At 45.0% G+C, this 23,812-nt stretch overlaps 2 protein-coding genes across 2 annotated transcripts; both read left to right on the top strand.

The window, feature by feature from the left end:
• The first annotated feature begins 1,542 nt into the window (after positions 1–1,542).
• LOC147973262 (uncharacterized) lies at positions 1,543–13,590 on the top strand. Its single transcript, XM_087524619.1, has 10 exons — positions 1,543–1,670; positions 11,227–11,334; positions 11,430–11,526; positions 11,601–11,648; positions 11,805–11,858; positions 11,978–12,035; positions 12,250–12,326; positions 13,147–13,206; positions 13,291–13,353; positions 13,456–13,590. The coding sequence occupies exons 1-10, from the start codon at positions 1,543–1,545 to the stop codon at positions 13,588–13,590; spliced, it is 828 nt and encodes a 275-aa protein (XP_087380745.1).
• An 8,421-nt stretch (positions 13,591–22,011) lies between these two features.
• Positions 22,012–23,408, top strand: LOC125510918 (histone H1). The gene is made up of 2 exons (XM_048676209.2): positions 22,012–22,322; positions 22,453–23,408. Exons 1-2 carry the CDS (start codon positions 22,104–22,106, stop codon positions 23,089–23,091), a joined length of 858 nt encoding a protein of 285 aa, XP_048532166.2. The 5' UTR covers positions 22,012–22,103; the 3' UTR covers positions 23,092–23,408.
• Positions 23,409–23,812: the final 404 nt, after the last annotated feature.

Raw genomic sequence — 23,812 nt, 5'->3', positions numbered from 1 at the left:
CAGACGCAATACTTACTCTCGCTGCTCTGAACCCCTTTCTCACTCTGGTTCAGACTTCGAGCAGCTATCTATCCGCTTGGAACCTCTTATTGTACCTTCGTACCTTACTCTCGATGTATTTTATATGTTCAACTCGAGAGATAATCTTATGCTCATTCATGGGTTAACCCCAGATTGTTACCCTCATAAGCATTCTGTCGTAGCCGAGCTGCCCCTTACCTATTCGTAAGTACGTTGCAGTTCCCAAAGAAAAGGATGACTTCATCATGATGACATGAAGCAGAGAAATGGAGACATCAACGTAATGGATCGACCGCTTCGAGAAGAGCAACCAAGATCGAGAAGACTCGTTAGAATTTCGTAACCAAATTCCTTCCCCATCACTCCCCTCTTAAATCTCGGGACGAGATTTCTTGTAGTGGAGGAGAAATTGTGACGCCCGGATAATTAAGCTACAGTAACCCTCTGCTAATGATGCCATGTCACCTTGATTACTGTTGCTAACCTTGCGTTAGTTCGAAAACGATTCAAATTCAAATTCAAAATCAAGCAAGCAACGAAAGTTCTGAAACGCTAAAACAAAAATGTCCTAAAGGTGCCGGATAAATCATAGGTAATTGTGGTGGCAAAACCAAACTCTGAAGAAGTGTTTAAAGGCTCTAAAATAATTATGACAGTATCAAAAAATATAATTACATGCCTTTTACAATTAACAAAATACTAAACTATTTTATTGGGGTCCATAGTTAATGTGGTAGTAGTATATTTAGATACACTAAATTAGAAACTACTTTTATCCTTTTAGATTTGAAAATAAACTAAAGGCTAAAAGAAAACATGATAGGAGAAATAAATAAGCAGAAAAGAAAATAAAGAAAAAGGAAAAGATCAAAAAAAAGAGAACGCCCCCCCCCCTCGCTAGGCCATGGCCCAGATGGCCTCGGTGCCAAACAGGCCGGCCCAGCCGGTGCCTACATCACCCATGGGACGACCGAACCCTAAACTCCCTCCCCAGTCACCCCACTCCCTACTCACCTCGCCCCCACACACCCCCACTCCCCCACTGGATCTGGATCGAGGCAACCGTGCCCCGACCCCATCGACGCCCCTCGCCGGACCGCTCCCCCCCGCCGGACCCCCCCTCCCCGTCGGACTGCCTCCCCATCGCCCGGTCGTCTTCGCCCTCCTCCTCACCCCCGTTGCCCCTGACCCTACAACCCCCGTGAGGAAACCCCCTCCTCCTCCCTCTCTCCCCTCTCTGACCCCGAGCCCATGGCGTCCTCGCCGGCGATGACCGCGCCCCGCTAGCCCGCGCTCAGGCCGCCCCATGCTCGCGCACCCACCCTGGCCTCACCTCCTTCCGCAGCCCGCCTCGCGCCCACTGTCCCGCTTCGCCGCACGACTGCGCCCGCGCTCACTACGCTCGGTCGTGTCCTAGGCAGCGCGCGCGCCCGCGCCCTGCCTCCCGCGCCCACGCGCCACACCGGACCGCGCATGCGCTGCGTCTGGCCTCACCCGTGTCAGCGCGCCCCGCCACCGCTCATGGCCACGCTGCCGTTGCTGGCCCCTCCGCGCGCGCTTGCGCAGGCCCGTGCACCTCCGTTTGCCGACTGCATGGCGCGTCCACCCCCCTTCTCCGCCCGGTCGCTGCTCGCCGGCGCTCCATGCCGGTGTGCTAGCACCATCTTCCACCAGGCGCCCGCACGCCCCTACGAGCCCGATGTGCCCGAGCCCGCTAACGCTGGCTGCGCCCGCTCAGGCACTGACTGCTGCCCACACCCGTTAAGGCCCCTAGGCCCTTTGACATGTGGGGCCCCAACCCCCCCAGAACGTTTTTTATCAAAAATAAAAATAATTAAAATTGTTAATTAATTAATTAAGTTAATTAATCATAATTAGATTAATCTAATCACTAATTAACCTAATTAACCGTTAGTTAACTAAATAGTCTATGACAAACGGGCCCCGTCTGTCAGTTTGACTGGTCAACGGTCCCAGTTGACTGCTGATGTCATGATGACGTCAGCAAACACTATTCTGGATAATATTGAATTAAATAAATTCTAAAAATGATTTAAAACTTTAGAAAATCATATAAAATAAACCGTGACTCAAATGAAAATACTTTCTACATGAAAGTTGCTCAGAACGACGAGACGAATCCGGATACGCAGCCCGTTCATCCGCCACACATCCCTAGCATAGCAAACTCACAACTTTCCCCCTCCGGTTCATTTGTCCAAAAACGCGGAACACCGGGGATATTTTCCCGGATGTTTCCCCCCTTCGCCGTTATCACCTACCACTACGTTAGGTCACCCCTAGCACCGCATATTGCCGCATCCTGCTTTTTGTTACATTTGATTGCTCTGTTATTTATTGTGTTCCCCCTCCGTTACTTCTTTCCGGTAGACTCTGAGACCGGTGCCGATGTCCGTGTGTTCGACTACACCGAAGATGACCCCTCCTTCTTGCCGGAGCAACCAGGCAAGCCCCCCCTTGATCACCAGATATCGCCCATTCTTCTCTATACTGCTTGCATTAGAGTAGTGTAGCATGTTACTGCTTTCAGTTAATCATATACTACTGCATAGCCTGTCCTTGCTACTACTGTTGTTACCTTTACCTGCTATCCTACTGCTTAGTATAGGATGCTAGTGTTCCATCAGTGGCCCTACACTCTTGTCCGTCTGCCATGCTATACTACTGGGCTGTGATCACTTCGGGAGGTGATCACGGGCATATACTATATACTTTACACTGTTACATTACCTGTGATATTGTTCGGAGATGGGGGCTGAAGGGGCAGGTGGTTCCACCCAGGTAGTGGTGGGCCTGGGTTCTCGACGGCCCCTGACTGTTACTTTGTGGCGGAGCGACAGGGCAGGTTGAGACCACCTAGGAGAGAGGTGGGCCTGGCCCTGGTCGGCGTTCGCGGATACTTAACATGCTTAACGAGATCTTGGTATTTGATCTGAGTCTGGCTACTGGCCTATACGCACTAACCAACTACGCGGGAACAGTTATGGGTACTCGACGTCATGGTATCAGCCGAAGCACTTTGTGACGTCAGCGACTGAGTGGCGCGCGCCGGATTGGAACGTAATCCTGCTCTTGTATTAAGGGGGCTAGTTCTGCTTTCGGCCGCCCTCGCAACGTGCAGGTGTGCAATGGGCGATGGGCCCAGACCCCTACGCCATAGGATTTAGACCGGCGTACTGACCTCTCTGTTGTGCCTAGGTAGAGCTGCGACGTGTTGATCTCCCGAGGCCGGGCATGACCCAAGAAAGTGTGTCCGGCCAAATGGGATCAAGCGTGTTGGGTTATGTGGTGCACCCCTGCAAGGAAGTTAATCTATTCGAATAGCCGTGATCTTCGGTAACAGGATGACTTGGAGTTGTACCTTGACCTTATGACAACTAGAACCGGATACTTAATAAAACACACCCTTCCAAGTGCCAGATACAACCCGGTGATCGCTCTCTAACAGGGCTACGAGGAGGGGATCGCCGGGTAGGATTATGCTATGCGATGCTACTTGGAGGACTTCAGTCTACCCTCTCCTACATGCTGCACGACGGAGGCTTCCAGAAGCATAGTCTTCGACAGGATTAGCTATCCCCCTCTTATTCTGGCATTCTGCAGTTCAGTCCACCGATATGGCCCTTTACACATATACCCATGCAGATCTAGTGTAGCTCCTTGCTTGCGAGTACTTTGGATGAGTACTCATGGTTGCTTTTCTCCCTCTTTTCCCCTTTCCCTTCTACCTGGTTGTTGCAACTAGATGCCAGAGCCCAGGAGCTAGACGCCACCGTCGACAACGACTCCTACTACACCGGAGGTGCCTACTACTGCGTGCAGCCCGCTGACGACGACCAAGAGAAGTTAGGAGGATCCCAGGCAGGAGGCCTGCGCCTCTTTTGATCTGTATCCCAGTTTGTGCTAGCCATCTTATGGCATCTTGTTTAACTTATGTCTGTACTCAGATATTGTTGCTTCCGCTGACTCGTCTTGTATCGAGCACTTGTATTCGAGCCCTCGAGGCCCCTGGCTTGTATTATGATGCTTGTATGACTTATTTTATTTGTAGAGTTGTGTTGTGATATCTTCCCGTGAGTCCCTAATCTTGATCGTACACGTTTGCGCGTATGATTAGTGTACGATTGAATCGGGGGCGTCACAGTATCATCAATGGGCCTTATACGGGCCGTATGATCGATTGGCCAAACATGGGCCAATAACAGGCCGCATTATGGCCGTAAAGGGGCTAGAGTTGGAATCGTCCGTTCATGGGCCGACCGTAATGGGCCATCGTTAATAGGTCGTATTTGATGACGCTATGAAAACGGCCCAACGTATTAACGGACCACAAACGGGCCGACTGTAACCACGGGCTGAATTTGGCCCACAAGCAGAAAATGACAGTAACAGGGCGTAAGTAAACAAATGCTGGAAATGAGCCCAAGAATAAATGGGCTCTGAGAAGGCCGAAAGATAACATGGGCTGGAAACGGCCCAACAGAATAACAGGCCATTAATGGGTATAAAGTGATACACTGTTCATTACGGGCCAGTTTCACCACGGGCCGTTAATGGGTGTAAAGTGATACACTGTTCATTACGGGCCAGTTTCACCATGGGCCGTTAATAGGCCAAGAGTTACATAGGGCCTCATATGGGCCGAAAGACGTCATGGGCCATACATGGGCCAGAAGTGAAAACGGGCTAGAATCATATTGAATGGCCCAGATGATGCTACTGGGCCTAATTCGGATAGGGCGTAATGGGCCTTGGGTTAGCGGGCTATAAATGGGCTATATGCGAACAGGTCGTTAATAGGCTTTCCATGGGCCGGCCCGCCAGCTTTTGACCAAGTCAAACGGGCCGGCCTTTTCACAGGAATGGGCCTCTGTTGGGCCGTGCCATGTGTCGACGTATCATAGGCGCCTATCTGACCCACTGACGAGCTGACACGTGTTTCATCCGGCCAATAAGAATTTTACACGTGGAAATTTCCCATTGGTCGGGGCTGTTAACGGGTTATCGGATCCAAAACCCGACCCAATAGCTTAACGGCGTTCCGTTACGGTGGATGCCACGTGTCGGTCACCCTTGACGAAAGCACTTCTGTGAAGCGCGATTTATCGTCATGGAAGTGGACACTTCCGTGATGATAATTTTGGTAATGTCATGGAACACTTCTACGGCAGCAACGTATGACTATCTTGATTCTGTCATAAATTTGTCATGGATGTACATGCATGACAAAAAACGCGACCTACTGTGACAAACACGTATCATCACGGAAGTGTATTTTTTTTGTAGTGTTAGATGGGCTCTCTTGCTACAAGAATTTGATTTGCATATTATTGATAGAAAGGGAGCTGAGAACCCCGTTGCAGACAACTTGTCTAGGTTAGAGAATGTTCTTGATGACCCACTACCTATTGACGATAGCTTTCCTGATGAACAACTAAATGTCATAAATGCTTCTCGAACTGCTCCATGGTATGCTGATTATGCTAATTATATTGTTGCTAAATTTATACCACCTAGTTTCACATACCAGCAAAAGAAAAAGTTCGTCTATGATTTGAGACATTACTTCTGGTATGACCCACATCTTTATAAAGAAGGGGTAGATGGTGTTATTAGATGTTGTGTACCTGAGCATGAACATGAACAGATCCTACGCAAGTGTCACTCCGAGGCTTACGGAGGGCACCACGCTGGAGATAGAACTGCACATAAGGTATTGCAATCCGGTTTTTATTGGCCTACTCTCTTCAAGGATGCTCGTAAGTTTGTCTTGTCTTGTGATGAATGTCAAAGAATTGGTAATATTAGTAGACGTCAAGAAATGCCTATGAATTATTCACTTGTTATTGAACCATTTGATGTTTGGGGCTTCGATTATATGGGACTGTTTCCTGCCTCTAATGGATACACACATATTTTAGTCGTTGTTGATTATGTTACTAAGTGGGTAGAAGCTATTCCAACTAGTAGTGCTGATCATAACACTTCTATTAAGATGCTTAAAGAAGTTATTTTTTCCGAGGTTTGGAGTCCCTAGATATTTAATGACTGATGGTGGTTCACATTTTATTCATGGTGCTTTCCGTAAGATGCTTGCTAAATATGACGGTAATCATAGAATTGCATTTCCATATCACCCACGGTCTAGTGGTCAAGTAGAATTGAGCAATAGAGAGCTCAAATTGATCTTGCAAAAGACCGTCAATAGATCTAGAAAGAATTGGTCTAAGAAACTTGATGATGCATTATGGGCTTACAGAACTGCATATAAGAATCCTATGGGTATGTCTCCGTATAAAATGGTTTATGGAAAAGCATGTCACTTACCCCTCGAACTTGAACATAAGGCGTATTGGGCTATTAAAGAGCTCAACTATGATTTTAAACTTGCCGGTGAGAAGAGGTTATTTGACATTAGCTCACTTGATGAATGGAGAACCCAGGCTTATGAAAATGCCAAACTATTTAAAGAAAAAGTTAAAAGATGGCATGACGAAAGGATACAAAAGCGTGAGTTCAATGTAGGTGATTATGTTTTGCTATACAACTCTCATTTAAGATTTTTTGCATGAAAGCTTCTCTCTAAATGGGAAGGCCCTTACGTTATCGAGGAGGTCTATCGTTCCGGTGCCATAAAAATCAACAACTTCGCAGGTACAAATCCAAAGGTGGTTAACGGTCAAAGAATCAAACATTATATCTCAGGTAATCCAATAAATGTTGAAACCAACATTATCGAAACCGTAACCCCAGAGGAATACATACGGGGCACTTTCCGGAACATTTTAGACTTCGAAAAGGAATAGGTATATGGTACAGTAAGTAAACCGACTCCAAAACAGTTCTAATGGCAATTTTTCTCCGTTTTGGAATATTTAGAAGAATAGAAAAATAAGAAGCAGTCCGGGAAGGACATGAGGCCTCCACGAGGGTGGAGGGCGCGCCCCCCCTACCTCGTGGGCACCTCGTGCGCTCTCCGGACTCTGCTTTCTTGCACGATACTTCTTTCGGTCGGTAAAAATTCATTATATAATCTCCCGAAGGTTTTGACTCATGTATCACGCAATTATCCCATGTTTTCGTTTCGAGCTGTTTCCTTGACAGATCTAGATCATCATGACGTCTCCAAGCTCCCCCAAGGACAAGTTCTTCGAGAAGGTCATCAAGCCCTACCTCGCGGAGGTGCTGCAACACCCTCAAACCGTTGAGATGCGTGATGGGTTGCTGCACATCCGCGATGTTGAGGGACCACGGAGGACTGGAAGCGTGGAGACAAGGCTCGAGGCAATGGAGCAACAAGTTTTCAAGTGCCAGGAGATGGTGGAGCGTGGACTTGATTCCAATCACATAATGATCACGGAGTTCACCAACAACCACAAGCTGGATGCCAAGAACATTGGGGAGACCATCTTCAAGCTTCACGAGAAAATCGAGCACCTCCAGGCCCAGATCTATGACCTGCAAAACCAAAACTGTGAGTATGAATATAGATTCAAGAGAATGAGTTTGGCTGCAGATTTAAGGATTCCGGAGACTCGATCATCCTTCTATGATGGTGAGCCTATGCCTTGGAAGATGGACAACAAGCCTACATCATCAACAACTCCATCGTCACTACTTCTGAGGAAGGAGAACTGAGTATTGGGTATGGGCACTCCCCTTGGCAACTGCCAAGCTTGGGGGAGATGCCCCGGTATCGTATCACCATCACACTCCTATCTTTACCTTTTTTCTTAGTCCGATCCTTTTGGTAATATCTTGATCTAGTAGAGTAAAGTTTTAGTATGATCTAGTCGTGAGTTTTGCTTTATGATCTCTCTATGTAATCGAGTCCGTGAGCTATATAATAAAGATTAGTGTTGAGTCAAGGGCTTGATTTTCTTGCTATGATCTTGAGTGAATAATAATAAAAATAAAGAGAAAAAAATAATAAAAAGAAACGAAGAGATCATATTGATCTTATGGATAGTAATGACTTCACATAGTAAGAGTATGATGATTAAAAGTTGTTGAAGGTTGACAAACCTAGTTTTGGTCATCGTTGCAATTAAAAGGAAGTAATAAAGAAAGAGAGGTTCACATATAAATATACTATCTTGGACATCTTTTATGATTGTGAGCACTCATTAAAATATGACATGCTAAAGAGTTGATGTTGGACAAGGAAGACAACGTAATGGGTTATGTTTTCTTATATCTGAGATAAAGTATATTGTCATGGATCATCCAACATGTTGAGCTTGCCTTTCCCCCTCATGCTAGCCAATTTCTTGCACCAAGTAGAGATACTACTTGTGCTTCCAAATTCCCTTAAACCAAGTTTTGCCATGAGACTCCACCATACCTACCTATGGATTGAGTAAGATCCTTCAAGTAAGTTGTTATTGGTGCAAGCAATAAAATTGCTCTCTAAATATGTATGATTTATTAGTGAGGGAGAAAATAAGCTTTATACGATCTTGTGATGTAGAAATAATAAAAGCGACAGACTGCATAATAAAGGTCTATATCACAAGTGGCAATATAAAGTGACGTTCTTTCGCTTTAAGATTTTGTGCATCCAACCCTTAAGCACATGACAACCTCTGCTTCCCTCTGCGAAGGGCCTATCTTTTACTTTTATCTTCTACCCTATGCAAGAGTCATGGTGATCTTCACCTTTTCTTTTTACATTTTATCCTTTGGCAAGCCCAGTATGTTGGTACGATCCTGATATATATATATATATATATATATATATATATATATATATATATATATATATATATATAATCGGATGTGAGTTAGCATGAACTATTATTGTTGACATTTACCCTTGAGGTAAGAAGTTGGGAGGCAAAACCATAAGCCCCTATCTTTCTCTGTGTTCGATTAAAACTTCGTAACCACAAGTATTGCGTGAGTGTTAGCAATTGTGAAAGACTAAATGATAGTTGAGTATGTGGATTTGCTGAAAATCTCTGACATAGACTCTTTCGGATGTTATGATAAATTGCAATTGCTTCAATGACCGAGATTATAGTTTGTTGGTTCTCAATGAAGTTTCTGATTCATACTTGACATTGTGAATAGATTATTACTTGAGCATAAGAAATCATATGACAATATCCATATATGTTGCTGTTATAAGAATGATCATGATGGCCTCATGTCCGTATTTTATTTTATCGACACCTCTATCTCTAAACATGTGGACATATTTATCGATTTCGGCTTTTCGCTTGAGGACAAGCGAGGTCTAAGCTTGGTGGAGTTGATACGTCCATTTTGCATCATGCTTTGATATTGATATTTATCGCATTATGGGCTGTTATTACATATTATGTCACAATACTTATACCTTTTCTCTCTTATTTTATAAGGTTTACATGAAGAGGGAGAATGCCGGTAGCTAGAATTCTGGGCTGGAAAAGGAGCAAATATTAGAGACCTATTCTGCGCAACTCCAAAAGTCCTGAAACTCCACGGAAGTTATTTTTGGAAAATATAAAAAATACTGGATGAAGAAAGTACCAGAGGGGGCCCACACCCTGTCCACGAGGGTGGGGGCGCGCCCTACCCCCCTGGGCACGCCCCCTGCCTCGTGGGCCCCCTGGTGGCCCTCCGGTGCCCATCTTCTACTATATGAAGTCTTTCGTCCGAGAAAAAATCAGTAGCAAGCTTACGGGACGAGACTCCGTCGCCACGAGGCGGAACCTTGACGGAACCAATCTAGGGCTCCGGCGGAGCTGTTCTGCCGGGGAAACTTCCCTCCGGGAGGGGGAAATCATCGCCATCATCATCACCAACGCTCCTCTCATCGGGAGAGGGCAATCTCCATCAACATCTTCACCAGCACCATCTCCTCCCAAACCCTAGTTCATCTCTTGTATCCAATTCTTGTCTCTAAGTCTGAGATTGGTACCTGTAGGTTGCTAGTAGTGTTGATTACTCCTTGTAGTTGATGCTAGTTGGTTTATTTGGTGGAAGATTATATATTCAGATCCTATATGCATATTAATACCCCTTTGATTATGAACATGAATATGATTTGTGAGTAGTTACGTTTGTTCCTGAGGACATGGGAGAAGTCTTGTTATTAGTAGTCATGTGAATTTGGTATTCGTTCGATATTTTGATGAGATGTATGTTGTCTCTCCTCTAGTGGTGTCATGTGAACGTCGACTACATGACACTTCACCATTGTTTGGGCCTAGAGGAAGGCATTGGAAAGTAATAAGTAGATGATGGGCTGCTAGAGTGACAGAAGCTTAAACCCTAGTTTATGCGTTGCTTCGTAAGGGGCAGATTTGGATCCATATGTTTCCTGCTATGGTTAGGTTTACCTTAAATCTTCTTTTTGTAGTTGCGGATGCTTGCATTAGGAGTTAATCATAAGTGAGATGCTTGTCCAAGTAAGGGCAGCACCCAAGCATCGGTCCACCCACATATCAGATTATCAAAATAACGAACGCGAATCATATGAACATGATGAAAACTAGCTTGACGATAATTCCCATGTGTCCTCGGGAGCGTTTTCCTTTATATAAGAAATTGTCCAGGCTTGTCCTTTGGTACAAAAAGGATTGGGCCACCTTGCTGCACCTTATTCACTTTTATTACTTGTTGCTCGTTACTATTTACCTTATCACAAAACTATCTGTTACCGATAATTTCAGTGCTTGAAGAGAATACCTTACTAAAAACCGCTTGTCATTTCCTTCTGCTCCTCGTTGGGTTCGACACTCTTATTTATCGAAAGGACTACGATAGATCCCCTATACTTGTGGGTCATCAGCCCACTAAGGGGCTGTGCGCTCCTCCCACCCCATCTCACGTAACGTGGAGAGGTAGGGGCGCCTCCCCTAAGGCAGCCACCCCTCCCGGCTTGGTGGGCAAGTTTCCTAGGGGTGGGGGCGCCCAAACCCATGGTACACAACTCTCCTGAACTGAAGCACTTTGCTAGACTTGATACACAACTCAGGGTTGAAGAGAAAATATTTATGTGCTGACATGATCAGTGTGGCATTGATTTTATTGTTTCATTCTCCTAACTGAAGCACTTTGCTAGACTTGATTAATAAAGTTAGTTTTCAACTTTCTTCTTTCCAAGTTTCCAGATTTTAGTTGCTGGCTCTTACTGCGTAAGTTTATGCGTGTTCGCCAATTATCTAAATATATATACACTTATACTTTTTTATGCAGTTTGTGGGAGTACACCAATGTCATTATGAACTATATATGCACTCCATCTGTCAGAGACAGTGACATCCACACTTGGCTTGAGTACTTTGATGTTGTAATGACAAGATGGTTGGTTTTTTTTCCTTTTGCCCTGTCATTAAAATCTATGCTGGGTAAAATTGTCTGTTTCTTCATGTCAACATGGTCTTTCTATTTTTTTTCAGCCTGAAACCACATTTTTTCAATGACGACCAAGCGGCACTCCTTGCCGTGGAGGTTGAATCTGGAAAACTTATAAATGTAGACATTGAGGCTAGCATGGTAATTTAAAAGTCTGATCCATCTTCATGATCCATATTTTATTTTATTTCTAATATGTCTGATCCTTTTTCAAGATGAGGAGACCAGGTCAGCCTCTTGAACAAAGACAGAAAGTTTACCAGGTAATTATGCTCCTGACATGGTGCATGTAGTGGTTGCAATTATATACTGTTGCTGGTTAATATAGTATGGTTTGTTACCTCGTCTTTGTTTAGTTACTCAATTTTTTTTGACCATCTATCTTTTCCTTAAGTAAGCGAGTGAGTGTTTTTTCTCAGGGAGGTAACGCTGTTCACATACAAAGGTTACTTGCTGTTGAGTCTAGTTCCCAGGTAGGAATGTTATACTAATTGTAGACTTATTATATGGTTAATTCCCTATTTATTGAGAATTTCATTTTATATATGGCACATTAATCAAATAAAATTACACAACATTTATAATAATATAGATCTTCTACGCTAGTCAGAAATTGTATGAAGACATATTTCCCAGCAAGAAGGTTCGAGGTATGTGCCTTTCATTCTCTACTTTTTGATTAAATTTGGTAGTTTGGATTACATAAGATTTTTGTGCGAGATCAGGGTGGCTGCCCACTAAGCACCTTGTGGCAGTACATGAATGTGCAGCCCCACATGTCATGTTTTTTTATATCCAGTGAATCCAACTGATATTGCATTTGCTCTATTCACTTTCTAAGTGTTTATTTGATATTATTAAAAGGTTGGCGGACGATGCTTGTCATACCTGAGCTTCAGCAAGAGATTGCTGTATTTGCAGAATCAAGTGCTGTGAGAGAGGTATGTATTGATATACAGTTATCGATATTGAAAATGACCCATAAGTCCTAACAACTCATATATTAACTGGGCAAAAACTAGAAAATATTAGTGGTTGATGTTGAGTTGTCACCTTTAGAATGACAGTGAAACGTGGTTGCAGAGCCCATTTCTATTATTGGTGAATGTACTGAACTTAGCACTGATTTATACAACAAGTTGCATTTAGATTCACATTTTTTTACCAAGGTCTGTGATTTTATCTCAGGTCAGAATAGAGTTTGCAAGGAATATTGATAAAATACAAGTGCAGTTTTAGTGTAAGAAGAGAGAGAGAGAGAGAGAGATCCATAAAGAAGTGCCGAGTTGTATGGTCCTAAAAACTAAAAAAAAAATGTACCACTTGTGTATGCTAATTTCTATGCTGTCAGCTGATGATAATAACTCGTTGGCCCTTCTTTATGTTCTACATAGGAACTTGGACAATTGAGGATCAAGCGCAGTTCAATTACAAATGAAATCCATCATTGTAGCCGGACTCACCGGTAAGTTAATTTACGCTGTTTTCCACTATAGAGTTGCCTCTCTTAATATTTTTCTAAATTTCCTTAATTATTTTGTATTTTAATCCAGATATCAAGCACTTGTAGAGAAGAACAAACAGAGTGCCGCTTATGTTGAGTCTACGGCTAGTTATTGAGTTTACGGGTGAGTTTTTAATGTCCATTGGCCGGTACATGAGAAAAACAAGATTTGCCTTCTTGAACAAAATAATTATAAGTCTACGGCTAGGATATCAATTCTGTACCAGTTAAACCAATTTTTTGGTTTGTAATTATAGTTTCAGCTGGATGCACTGAACCGGAAGGAACAAGTGGCCCGCAGAAACTACCATGAAAAGGTAATGCAGGTTACTCTGACTACATACATCTCCCCCTCTGCCCCATCATCTAATCGAGTGCTCTGTCGTCATTTGATCATGCAGTTTAACTTGCGGTGGGGTCAGATTATGAAGGCAGGACTTAAAGATTCTAGGTTTGCTGACCAGGTGCTAATTTCATGTTTCTATTGAAGTTTTATTCATGAATGAAAGTTTGCACTTGTTTTTTCCCATTGCAACAGTAAGCTAATATATTTTTGTTTGTTTTAGGTGATGACAATTCCGTGTCTCTACACCAGTTCTGTTACGAGCTTGATTCATTATGATTGGGAGGTGGAGATTAGCCCGCAGGAAGATGACACAGCTTATGAGTTATCCGAGCTAGACTTACGTAGCCATGTGTGATGATGTGTACTGATTGTTAAATGAGTGGAGTATTAGCGAGACGATGTGTACCGATGGTTTGGTAAGTGCAAGCAACCCATGTGTGATGTATCTTACAACCTCTCGTCGGAGGACCAACTACTTTTAGGTGTTCTGATAAGCATACATGATACATTACGCCACAGCCGGCAAAGACCATCCTGCGTTCTAGAATCCTCGGCCGTACAACGTCGTCTAGAGCCCAAACAAACAACGTTTCTTTACCGGTTCGACGCTGTCGACAAGTTTCTTAGCAGCCACAATGGCCAAAATCAGATTTTTATTTTGTTTTGCCACTCTGTCCAATCCATGGATACAGGAAACTTGGTTTCCGGAAACCCAATATTTGGTGTTTATGGAAACTCGAGTATTATTAGTTTATTTATCGCAAAACCATGAACAACAACTGAATAGTACATAGAGCATCGCCATCCTTTGTTTCTCCTTCACGGAAAACAGAAACATACATAGTGATGTTGATGAGCGTGCCGGAGCTGTCCCTGACGCATGGCTGGCTACCATGGTTTGGCCGAGCTCCAGCCCTCGCTTGGCCGTCGTGGCTTGGCTGACTGACATGGGCGTTTCGATGGATGGCATCGAGCACTCTCTGCCTGTGTATTTGTTGGAGGTAATATGACTGGGAGTCATAGACCAGGGGTGAAGGGGGGACGAGCCCCCCCCCCCCCCAAATGGCAGCGTCATACACAAAGTAGGAAAATCCTATTTGACGCTAACTGCGTCAAACTTTAAGGGTTCGCACAGGTGATCCCCCCAGCACGAGAATTGGGCCGGCCCACTATCCCATAGCGAGGTAGACAGTTTTAGGAACCTTCCAGAAGGTTCCCTGAACCGGGCTTTTTTATACCGGTTTACTGGTTTTCTTTTGTGATTGTTTTTTCTTTTTCTTTTTTTCTGTTTCATTTCTTTGTTTTCGTTTCTTGTTCCTTTTTCACGTACATATTTTCTTGTTTGCCTTTTTTTAAAAATCGCAAATTTCAAAAATATTTAACATCTTCCAAAGTTGTTTGTATTTTATATTTTTCAAAAAAAATTGATGTTTCAAAAAATTGTTCATGTTTTCAAAAAAATAGAATTTTGAAATTGTTCATGTTTTTCAAAAAGTTTGAAGTTTCAAAATTTTGTTCATGTTTTTCAAAACAAATCGTGATTTAAAAATGTGTTCATGTTTTAAAAAATGTTCAGAGTTAAAAACATATGTTTACAAAAAAATTTCGTAAATTTTTGTTCTCATTTTCAAAATTTGTTTGCATGTTCAAAAAATGTTCGTAAATGCCAAATTTTGTTCACATTGAAAAAAATTGTTCACATTTTCCAAAGTATTCAGAATTTTGAAATTTGTTCACATTTTCAAAAAAGGTCAAAGTATTAAAAAATATCATGTTTCGAAAATTGTTTGCAATTTTTAAATTTGTTCGTATTTTCTTGACAGTTCAGAGTTCCAATTTTTTTTCATGATTTCAAAATTTGTTCTCGTTTTTTAAAATTTCAAAATGTGTTCCAAGATTTTGAGGATTGTTCATGCTTTCAAAAAAAATCTCACAATATTGAAAAATGTTTGTGTTTCAAAAAGTATTCAGATTTTTCAAAAATAAAAAAACATGTTCGAAATTTCAAAAATCTTTCAAATATATGGCTATTACTAGTTCTTAAAGCACTGCACTACCCATTAGTCACGAATGCTTGGTTGGTGCATTGGTATGCCACTGTGTCTGAGAGCATAAGGTGTTGTGTTTGACTCCCAGCCACAACACTAATTTTTGGAATTTGCCGCAAAATGCGGCAGATAGGAGCTCCCCATGTCGACACCCAACGCCGTGGGACGGAGCCGCGTGCGCAGGGGCGGCAACAAGATCATCGAGGGCACGTACAATGCATAGCCTTATGGTGATGTACCGTGCGCCATGTAGGATCAAATGTTAGGAGAAGCAGGTTCGGACAGAGTAGTGGGATCCTCTATAGGAGGCGGATGCTTAGGAAGAGAAAATGTGATCCGATGCATAAAGCTAAAAAAATAAAGTGAACAATAAGGATGGATGTGTAGTGAGTACAGGCCCGTCTACAAGAGGGGCCAAATTGGCCTACCGCACAGTGCCCCCCCCCCTCCCCCTAGGGAAAAGAAAAGACCGCAACCCTCTGGTGGCAATTGATTTGAAGCCTTTACACATGCACGCGCACTATCCACTCAGAGGTATGTTACCAACAACGAAAAAAGTTAGGGAAGATTGGCTTGAAGGCAGACCAAGCACTAGTTCGAACAGGGCGGAGAAGGCATGGTCACAACTATGGAAGATCAAGGTACCATCTAAAGTGCGAGTCTTTGTTTGGCGGCTCGCACAACACTCTTTCCCTTCGGGCTCAGAGATGCATCATCGGAAAATGGCCACTAGCCCTCGATGTGTTATTTGTCAAGCAGAGAATGACTCTTGGAGACATTCATTAATAGATTGTACCATGTCACATTGTGTTTGGGCATTACTTAATGAATCCCTCATAGAGCACATGTGCATGAATTCTTGCTCGGATGCGAAGGAGTGGTTGTTCCACATGATGAAGACTACAACACATGAAGAGTTCACCAAAATTTTATTGACACTTTGGGCGATCTGGGGTGCGCGCCGAAAGGCAATTCATGAATCTATCTCCCAAAGCCCGGTGACTATTCATGGTTTTGTTACCAGTCTCATTGCCGATCTTCAAATGGTGAACACAAAACTGGATAAAGCTGCTCCAAATCCACAAGCAGCAGCGCCGAGATGGAGGCCACCGCTGGAGGGCTGGGCCAAAATTTATGTTGATGGTGGTACAAACAAGATAGGATCAAAGGGAGCAGATGTCGTCATCTGCAGGAATGATACAGGGAAGTACCTGGGGTCTTCAGCGAGGGTATTGAACAATTGCACCGACCCAGCAACTCTTGAAGCAATAGCATGCTGTGAAGCGCTGACTTTGGCGGAGGATTTAAACATTCAGAAAGTTATTATCGCATGTGATGCTTCCACGGTTATCAAGAACATCAATGAAGGTAGTAGATGCCAGTATAGCTCGGTTCTTACGGAGATTAAGGAGCGATCGAGACGTTTTCTTAATGTTAGTTTTGTGCACGAGGATAGAGCAACAAATATAGAAGCTCACAATCTTGTAAAAAGTGCTTTATCACTCGAACATGGTCGATTCCTATGGCTACTCCAGCCATGGGATCCCTCTATGGCTACTCCAGCCATGGGATCCCTCTACTCCAGCCATGAGCAATAAAATGACCATGTGATCCTCAAAAAAAAATCCACTCAGAGGTGAGAGGCCCCTAGCTCAGCGATTGATTAGATTAGATTGATTATGATTCTCAAAAAAAGAGAAGCTCAACGATTGATTAGATTAGCCTACACATGCAAGCAGGGATTAGAGATCGATTTGAGTTGCTTACTCAACTTGAAGATCGATTAGAAGATTACTTGACTAATGAACGGCTAAAATAATAATGATCTACTACTATTTTTAGCCTTCATCTTGGCAAATACTATTTTTTGGCGAGAATTGGCAAATACTATATTGATTAATTATATATTTTTATTTTCAATTTTGTTGTATATGTGCATCAATTTATTGAAAAATGCATCATTTTCTCCAACGTCAAATTATTTTGGCAAGCTAGTCAAGCAATAACACATCCAATATTTTTGTAAGTTCATAAGCACATTTTCGTCCGTCCGTGTACAAAAAGAACGATTCATTTGGTCACTTCGTCTGGCGCTAGGTGTCGCCCGTATGGGGCCGACGGGGACATATATCAAAACCATGGCACTATGTATAACAAACAACGTAATTATACAAGTAATTAAATATCTAAATCACACAAACATGATTTTTTTTATATAAAAATGATAAGAATAAGAGGCTCACCACAAGGTGGTGCCATCGACGGGGACGGTGCGGGCGATCGACGGTGGTTAGGACGGAGACGGGAAGGCACTAAGTAAACCACACCTATATATGCAAACTAAGAGTTATTTTGACCTCATATTGCATTTAAATCAAATACTACCACATATAATTCCTCCCAAACTAAAACCCACAAATCACTATACTTATAGAGCATTGCAAGAGCTAATCTAGAGAGATGAAAGGACAAAGTTGCTAACCTTTGTGATCATTTGAATGGATGGGGTGCCTTCAAATCTTGACAAATTTTGGCAAAAATGGAGGATGAGCTCGATAGGAAGAGGAAGAAAATAGAGAAGAGGAAAGGGGAAGAACAGAGAGCTCGGGCTCGACGAAGGGTTTACATAGGATGATCTTTAGTCCCGGGACTAAAGGTGTTGCAGCCTGACACCAGCCTGCCACCACCTCTTTAAAGGAGCTGCAGCCTGACACCAGCCTGCCACCACCTCTTTAGTCCCAATTTGTGGCACAAACCGGTACTAAAGGTTCGCCACGAACCAGGACTAATGAGCGCCGCCCGCCTAGCCGTTGGAACCGGCACTAATGGTCACATTAGTGCCGGTTCAATTACAAACCGGGACTAATGAGCTGAACATTAGGCTCTTTTTCTATTAGTGAACGTTCGATGTTTGCTATTTTATTTGCAATGTACATAAGCAATTAATGTTCCATAATCATATAGATAAATTATTGATTCAAAATGAAATTTAGATCCATTATTTCTTTTCGGAAACAACAAGATCATCATATCCAAGCCCTATGGATCTCTAAATGGAATGTGATGGAAATATGCATATAATAGATGTGTTACACAAAAGAATCTTCACACACTTACTATGTCCTTTGATTACAAGTGTTGTACGGGGTTAAAAGAGGACAATAATCAATGTATGCTTTCGAGGGAACAAGTCATTGTGGATCCAACCGGCACTAGAGCTTATGATGATGATTTGTGAGAGGGTGGCTAATGCGCGCGCGCTCTCGGACGCGCGTAGTTTCCGACCGGAACAAGCAGAACTTAACTTTCCTTCTGAGAAAATCGGATTAAGAGAAAATTAATGACCATGTTGGGCCCCATCCATTGAATTCAAGGGGGCTGAGAGATTTATGGTAGGCCAAGTTGGGGCCTACCCATTGAAGTTGGGGGGGGGGGGGAGATTTATGGAAAGGCCACACAATTGATTCACGGGAGGGGAGATATTTTTTTTATCTGAAGCTCCTTCAAATCAGGGAGTGGCGAGTTTAACGATCGAGTGTTCCAACGCTCACTTGTGAAAGAGAGTTTTCGGATTTAAGATACCTAAATGAGTGTAACAACGGAATTTTGAGAAATAAGTTGCTCCCATTGCGAGTGATGAAGAAAGTTAAAACAAGATAGCATTCAATGCTTGTTATTTCAACCACAAGCCTTGGCTAGGGCAATGTCTGCATAAACATCATTATGACTTGCTCAATTTGCATGATATGTTAGGTTTCATTTTCGCGGTAGGGAGTGGTGGTGAGAGAGGGGTGTGGGTCTACTATTGTCAAAAGTTGGGATTTCTTGAAGGTTCCCTTAACGTGTAGTCTATTTTCTAATTCGACACGTTCATGTAATGATCAACTTCCCCTCATCATGCCGTGTCCGCTTCCTTCACAAAAGATGTATGTCGTGCATCAGTCGACCATCCATCCTAGGCGACTAGCAACATCTGAACATACGATATGTCACTTGTTGATATTGGTTCAAGAGGGACTGCATTTTCTCCAACCCCAACACTTTGGCTGATCCACGGTCCACAATATGTTTTTGAAGAACAAGTGATGTGACAATTTGCATTTAAGAGGGCCCAAATCTTCCAAAAGGCGAGTTGCATCACCGACGCCATGGTTCCTATAAATGTGCATTTTGTGTGCCGCCATCATTGTCGAGTACTCCCACTCCCCGCACCGCGTGAATTTTTCAACAAATTGATGTCGGCGCCGGCGATAACCAACCAAACTTGATTGATCCATGATCATTTGACTACTTGCTCGGTGATGCGTGTTGGTTAAGTGAAAGAGGTACTTCGGCTGGTTTTGCCGTCGTACACGCTCATGTGCAACCGTGTACTACACAATAAGGGTACGGCTGTCACACGGTGCACACATCGATCATGCATAGCGGTAACCCACTTCATCCCGCGAAACTCATCAACTAGTTCATAATGTGTCCACCACTCGTCAATGTTAACACTATATCTGTCTTAAGCTATTGTCCGCTAGCCCGCCCCGCTTGCATCCCTAAACATGCACGAGCCGACGACATATGCTCGGTGGTTTTGCCGTGGTCGGAGAAAAGACATGGCGCGTATGGTACGTAATGGAACTCTCGCGTGATTCGATCAACCTCGCTAAATCTTGTGCAAACACAGTAATAGTATGCTTCCATCCCAATCCTTGTTACACAATTGATGTTCTTGGACAGCAGAGATGATTGAGGAGGACGCTGAGCCATTTATCCAGGAGATGTGATCCACCATATCCATATGTGTGACGCCGACGCAGACATGCAATCAAGATGCACAAGTAGCGGTCCGGCGCAGCGCCGGCCACTTTTGCTGCCAACCACTCGATCGCCGGCGACGTTCCTATCCTGTTCCGGCGCAAAACAAAACAGAGCTCACGTCTAATCTCTCCGACGCAAAGCTCGCCATGGTTACACAAAAGCTAAGGATAATTATCCCATACATACACGCATCATCCTCACCAGCTAGTGGCACCTGAACCTAGAGAATTATATACCCCAAAATAGTATCATGTTGCTAGGGATGGCAAGTTGTTTTGGGCGGAATAAGCTCCGTGGCAATTGCATCTTTTTGAGGTGCTAAACAAAGATGGGATGGTGGATATTGGATAGTGATGTCAAATTAGGTGGAACGGTCAACTTAACCGGTGCATCAAGTGAAAGAATGGTTAAATTATGCTATCAGTGAGCATGTTAACTCCAGTTCCATGAATTGATGCGATGATTAGTGAGCTCACATATGCATGACTGAGCCGATGGAACACCTGTGCACCCTGCCAAGAACACCTCTTGTTTGTGTACTGGCGTGCACGCCACGTACGCCCATTATTTGCTCTTGTTGATCGATCTTGTCCCTGGTCCGATGCCGCAGTTTGATTAGGATGCATCAGGATTTTGAATGTTTAACATCTTCATGAAACTAGTTATTGAGTTTGCACATGTTTACACCGGTTCCAGTAGCATGATTACCCGGGCTCACGATGAGCCGAGACCATGCAGAGCTTTCTGGTACTCGGTTTGGCACAAACAAGCAATTTGCATTCTCTCATCCTCTTTGCAGTATTTGACTCGTCGTTTGCATTTTCGAACTATATGATCAGCTCGAAACCTTGTGAATTCCATGTGTTGGAATGTTGTGATCAGCTCGATCGTTCATCATGTTTGGCAGAGAGCACCACACCCAACCAACTTTGCCCTCTTCCTGGACACGTTTCTTGGTCCGAACAGGACGAAAAACTTTCAAAAATTTCAATCCTGATCGTCGTTCCATCAAAGACTAGCTGATATTTGAGTTGTGCATCGTGAAACCATCTGAAATTACGATGAAATTTGATCTGAGAGGTAGAACAAGGCAACTTGTATCACCTGGTAGACTTTCCCCAACCACAGGAACAAGTGTTGATCACTCCGGTGCAAATTCATCCGAGTTCAAGTGTGACAACCCAAATGCAGCAGCTGGGTAGCCTTCCCCATGTCCACAACTACCGGAGCACGGCGGTTCTCCGGCGAGCCGGCCGGCCATCGCGCCGGCAAACAGTGCAAAGCCCGGCCGAACTCACACACCACCAGCAAAGGTCTCCACAAGTTGTGCAACTTGGGTCGTGTTCCATCGACTCGTAGCCTATCAAAACGACGTAGGATCGACGTGATTCTTGAACCTACGGAATGCTACGTTAACCAGCTACACGACCATGCCGTAAAATCTCATTGTTCGCCGGTGCACCCCGTGCCGGCGGCCGGAAATCTCCACCAAACTCCCACCAAGGCACCATCCCGACCAGTCCCTGATCACCGGCTCATTTCTCCCAGAATACTCAACCAAATCACACAAACTCAATCTCATTACAAAGCCATGATCCTTTCCTACACAGTGAAAAAAATTGCATTCGAATTGGTGCATCCGATCGAGCGATATTTGATCGGAAATCGAGAGGAGAAGCACACTCTGGAAGTCTGGAGGCTGGTTCGCGAGACGGCCGGCCAACTAGGGGGGGCTTGAATCCGCGGCATCGGATGGGGCGCGTTGATGGCCGTCGGATGGGAACGGATCGGACGCGCCAGGTTTGATGACGGCTGCTTAGGGGGGCGATCCGTGGCAACGCCCCCTCGACCAATCAGCGCGCGGCATTCGGCCTTCCCCGTCTCCCCGACGTCTCCCACTATATAACCACCGTCTCCTCCGCCCTGACCTCCTCACCCAGCTCACACGCATCTCTCTCACCTCCGGCGAAAACACACCAGCGCTCCCCTCTCCCCTCGCTTCCCCGCCGCAATGTCGACCGACGCCGCTGCCGCCGACATCCCGGTGCCTCAGGTGGAGGCGACCGCCGACCCCGTCGTGGAGACCACGACTGACGCCCCCGCCGGCGACGCGAAGACGACCAAGGCGACCAAGGCCAAGGCCACCAAGACCCCCAAGGCGCCCAAGGTGAAGAAGCCCTCCGCCCCGAGGAAGCCCAAGGCCGCCCCCGCCCACCCGACCTACGCTGAGGTAAACCCCCCGACCGTCGCCGAATCTCGCTCGCTCCATTGTCGTTCTCTGTTCGCTCGTCGTGCTCTCTGTTCGTTCGTGTTCGCCTTGATCTGACTGGCTTTGTTCGTGCGTGCTTGTTTTTGCGCAGATGGTGACGGAGGCGATCGCCGCGCTGAAGGAGAGAGGCGGGTCGAGCACCGTCGCCATCGCCAAGTACATCGAGGACAAGCACAAGGCGCACCTCCCGGCCAACTTCCGCAAGTTCATGCTGACGCAGATCAAGAAGCTCGTCGCCGCCGGCAAGCTGACCAAGGTCAAGGCCTCCTACAAGCTCACCAAGGCCCCCGCAGCGCCCAAGAAGCCCAAGACCAAGGCGCCAGCCAAGAAGAAGCCCGCGGCGAAGAAGAAGGCGCCGGCCAAGAAGCCCGCCGCCAAGTCCCCAGCCAAGAAGAAGCCCGCCGCCAAGCCCAAGGCCAAGGCCCCTGCCAAGACCACCAAGGCCGCCGCCAAGCCCAAGGCGGCAGCGAAGCCCAAGGCCGCCGCCAAGACCACCAAGGCCGCCGCGAAGCCCAAGCCGGCCGCCAAGACGAAGGCGCCCGCCAAGCCTCGGGGCCGCCCCGCCAAGGCCGCCAAGACCTCCGCCAAGGACGCGCCAGGGAAGAAGGCGCCCGCCGCCGCCGCCACCCCCAAGAAGGCCGCCCCCAGGAAGCCGCCCACCAAGCGGTCGGCGCCGGTGAAGAAGGCCGCGCCCGCCAAGAAGACCCCCGCCAAGAAGGCCAAGAAGTAGAGCCTCCGTCCTCCGGCAAACCAGTTTCCATTAGCGGTTTTCCCCTGTTCTGTGTCGGTGGTAGTCCAGGATTGTGTGTTCTAGACTGTAAATTTTTACATCCGGGTCGGGGTGCTCTGGTTCAATCCGGCGTACCCTTGGAGGTGTATCTGTGGGGGAAACGATGACGACGACGGCGGCGGCGAGGGTTCGTCCCCGAGCCTCCGTTTTACCGTAGCAGCTTGATTTGTCGAGGTTTTTTAGCGTAGCAAGATCCTTGTGATGGTGTCGAAAACAAATAGTGCATTGTTTATCTAATTAATTATGGCTATTGTCAATCGCTCTTGCCCTGCAATGCAAATTCTTGTTCTGCATCTTTGGATTTCCAGATCTGAAATCGGGTTGAGATGTGGAATGTGATGGAATTTGAGATCTGAAAATTGGTTGCTTGTTTGTATTTTAGTATGGAAATGCCAATCCTCGTCCTTAATTTGCTTCCGTCCAAAAATTTCAGAGTAACGTGGCTGGCATCATAGCTGTAAGAAATACAAAAAAGCAAAGGCTGTATTCTTCTGTGTACATGACCGGGGCGTCGGTTACTACTGCTGAAATTTGGAATATTCAATGCGATTTTGGATGGACCTACTTTGGTGATTCAGCATCAGCTGCTACCGCGTGAATCTTCCTTCGTACGCTTGGTTTTTAGGTAGATCTTTTTTAGAAAGAAAGGCAGTCTCGGAGA

The sequence above is a fragment of the Triticum urartu genome, chromosome 5A (assembly GCF_056163025.1).
Source record: "Triticum urartu cultivar PI428250 chromosome 5A, HENAU_Tu73, whole genome shotgun sequence".
NCBI lineage: Eukaryota > Viridiplantae > Streptophyta > Magnoliopsida > Poales > Poaceae > Triticum > Triticum urartu.
This window is presented reverse-complemented; position numbering and strand designations above follow the sequence as displayed.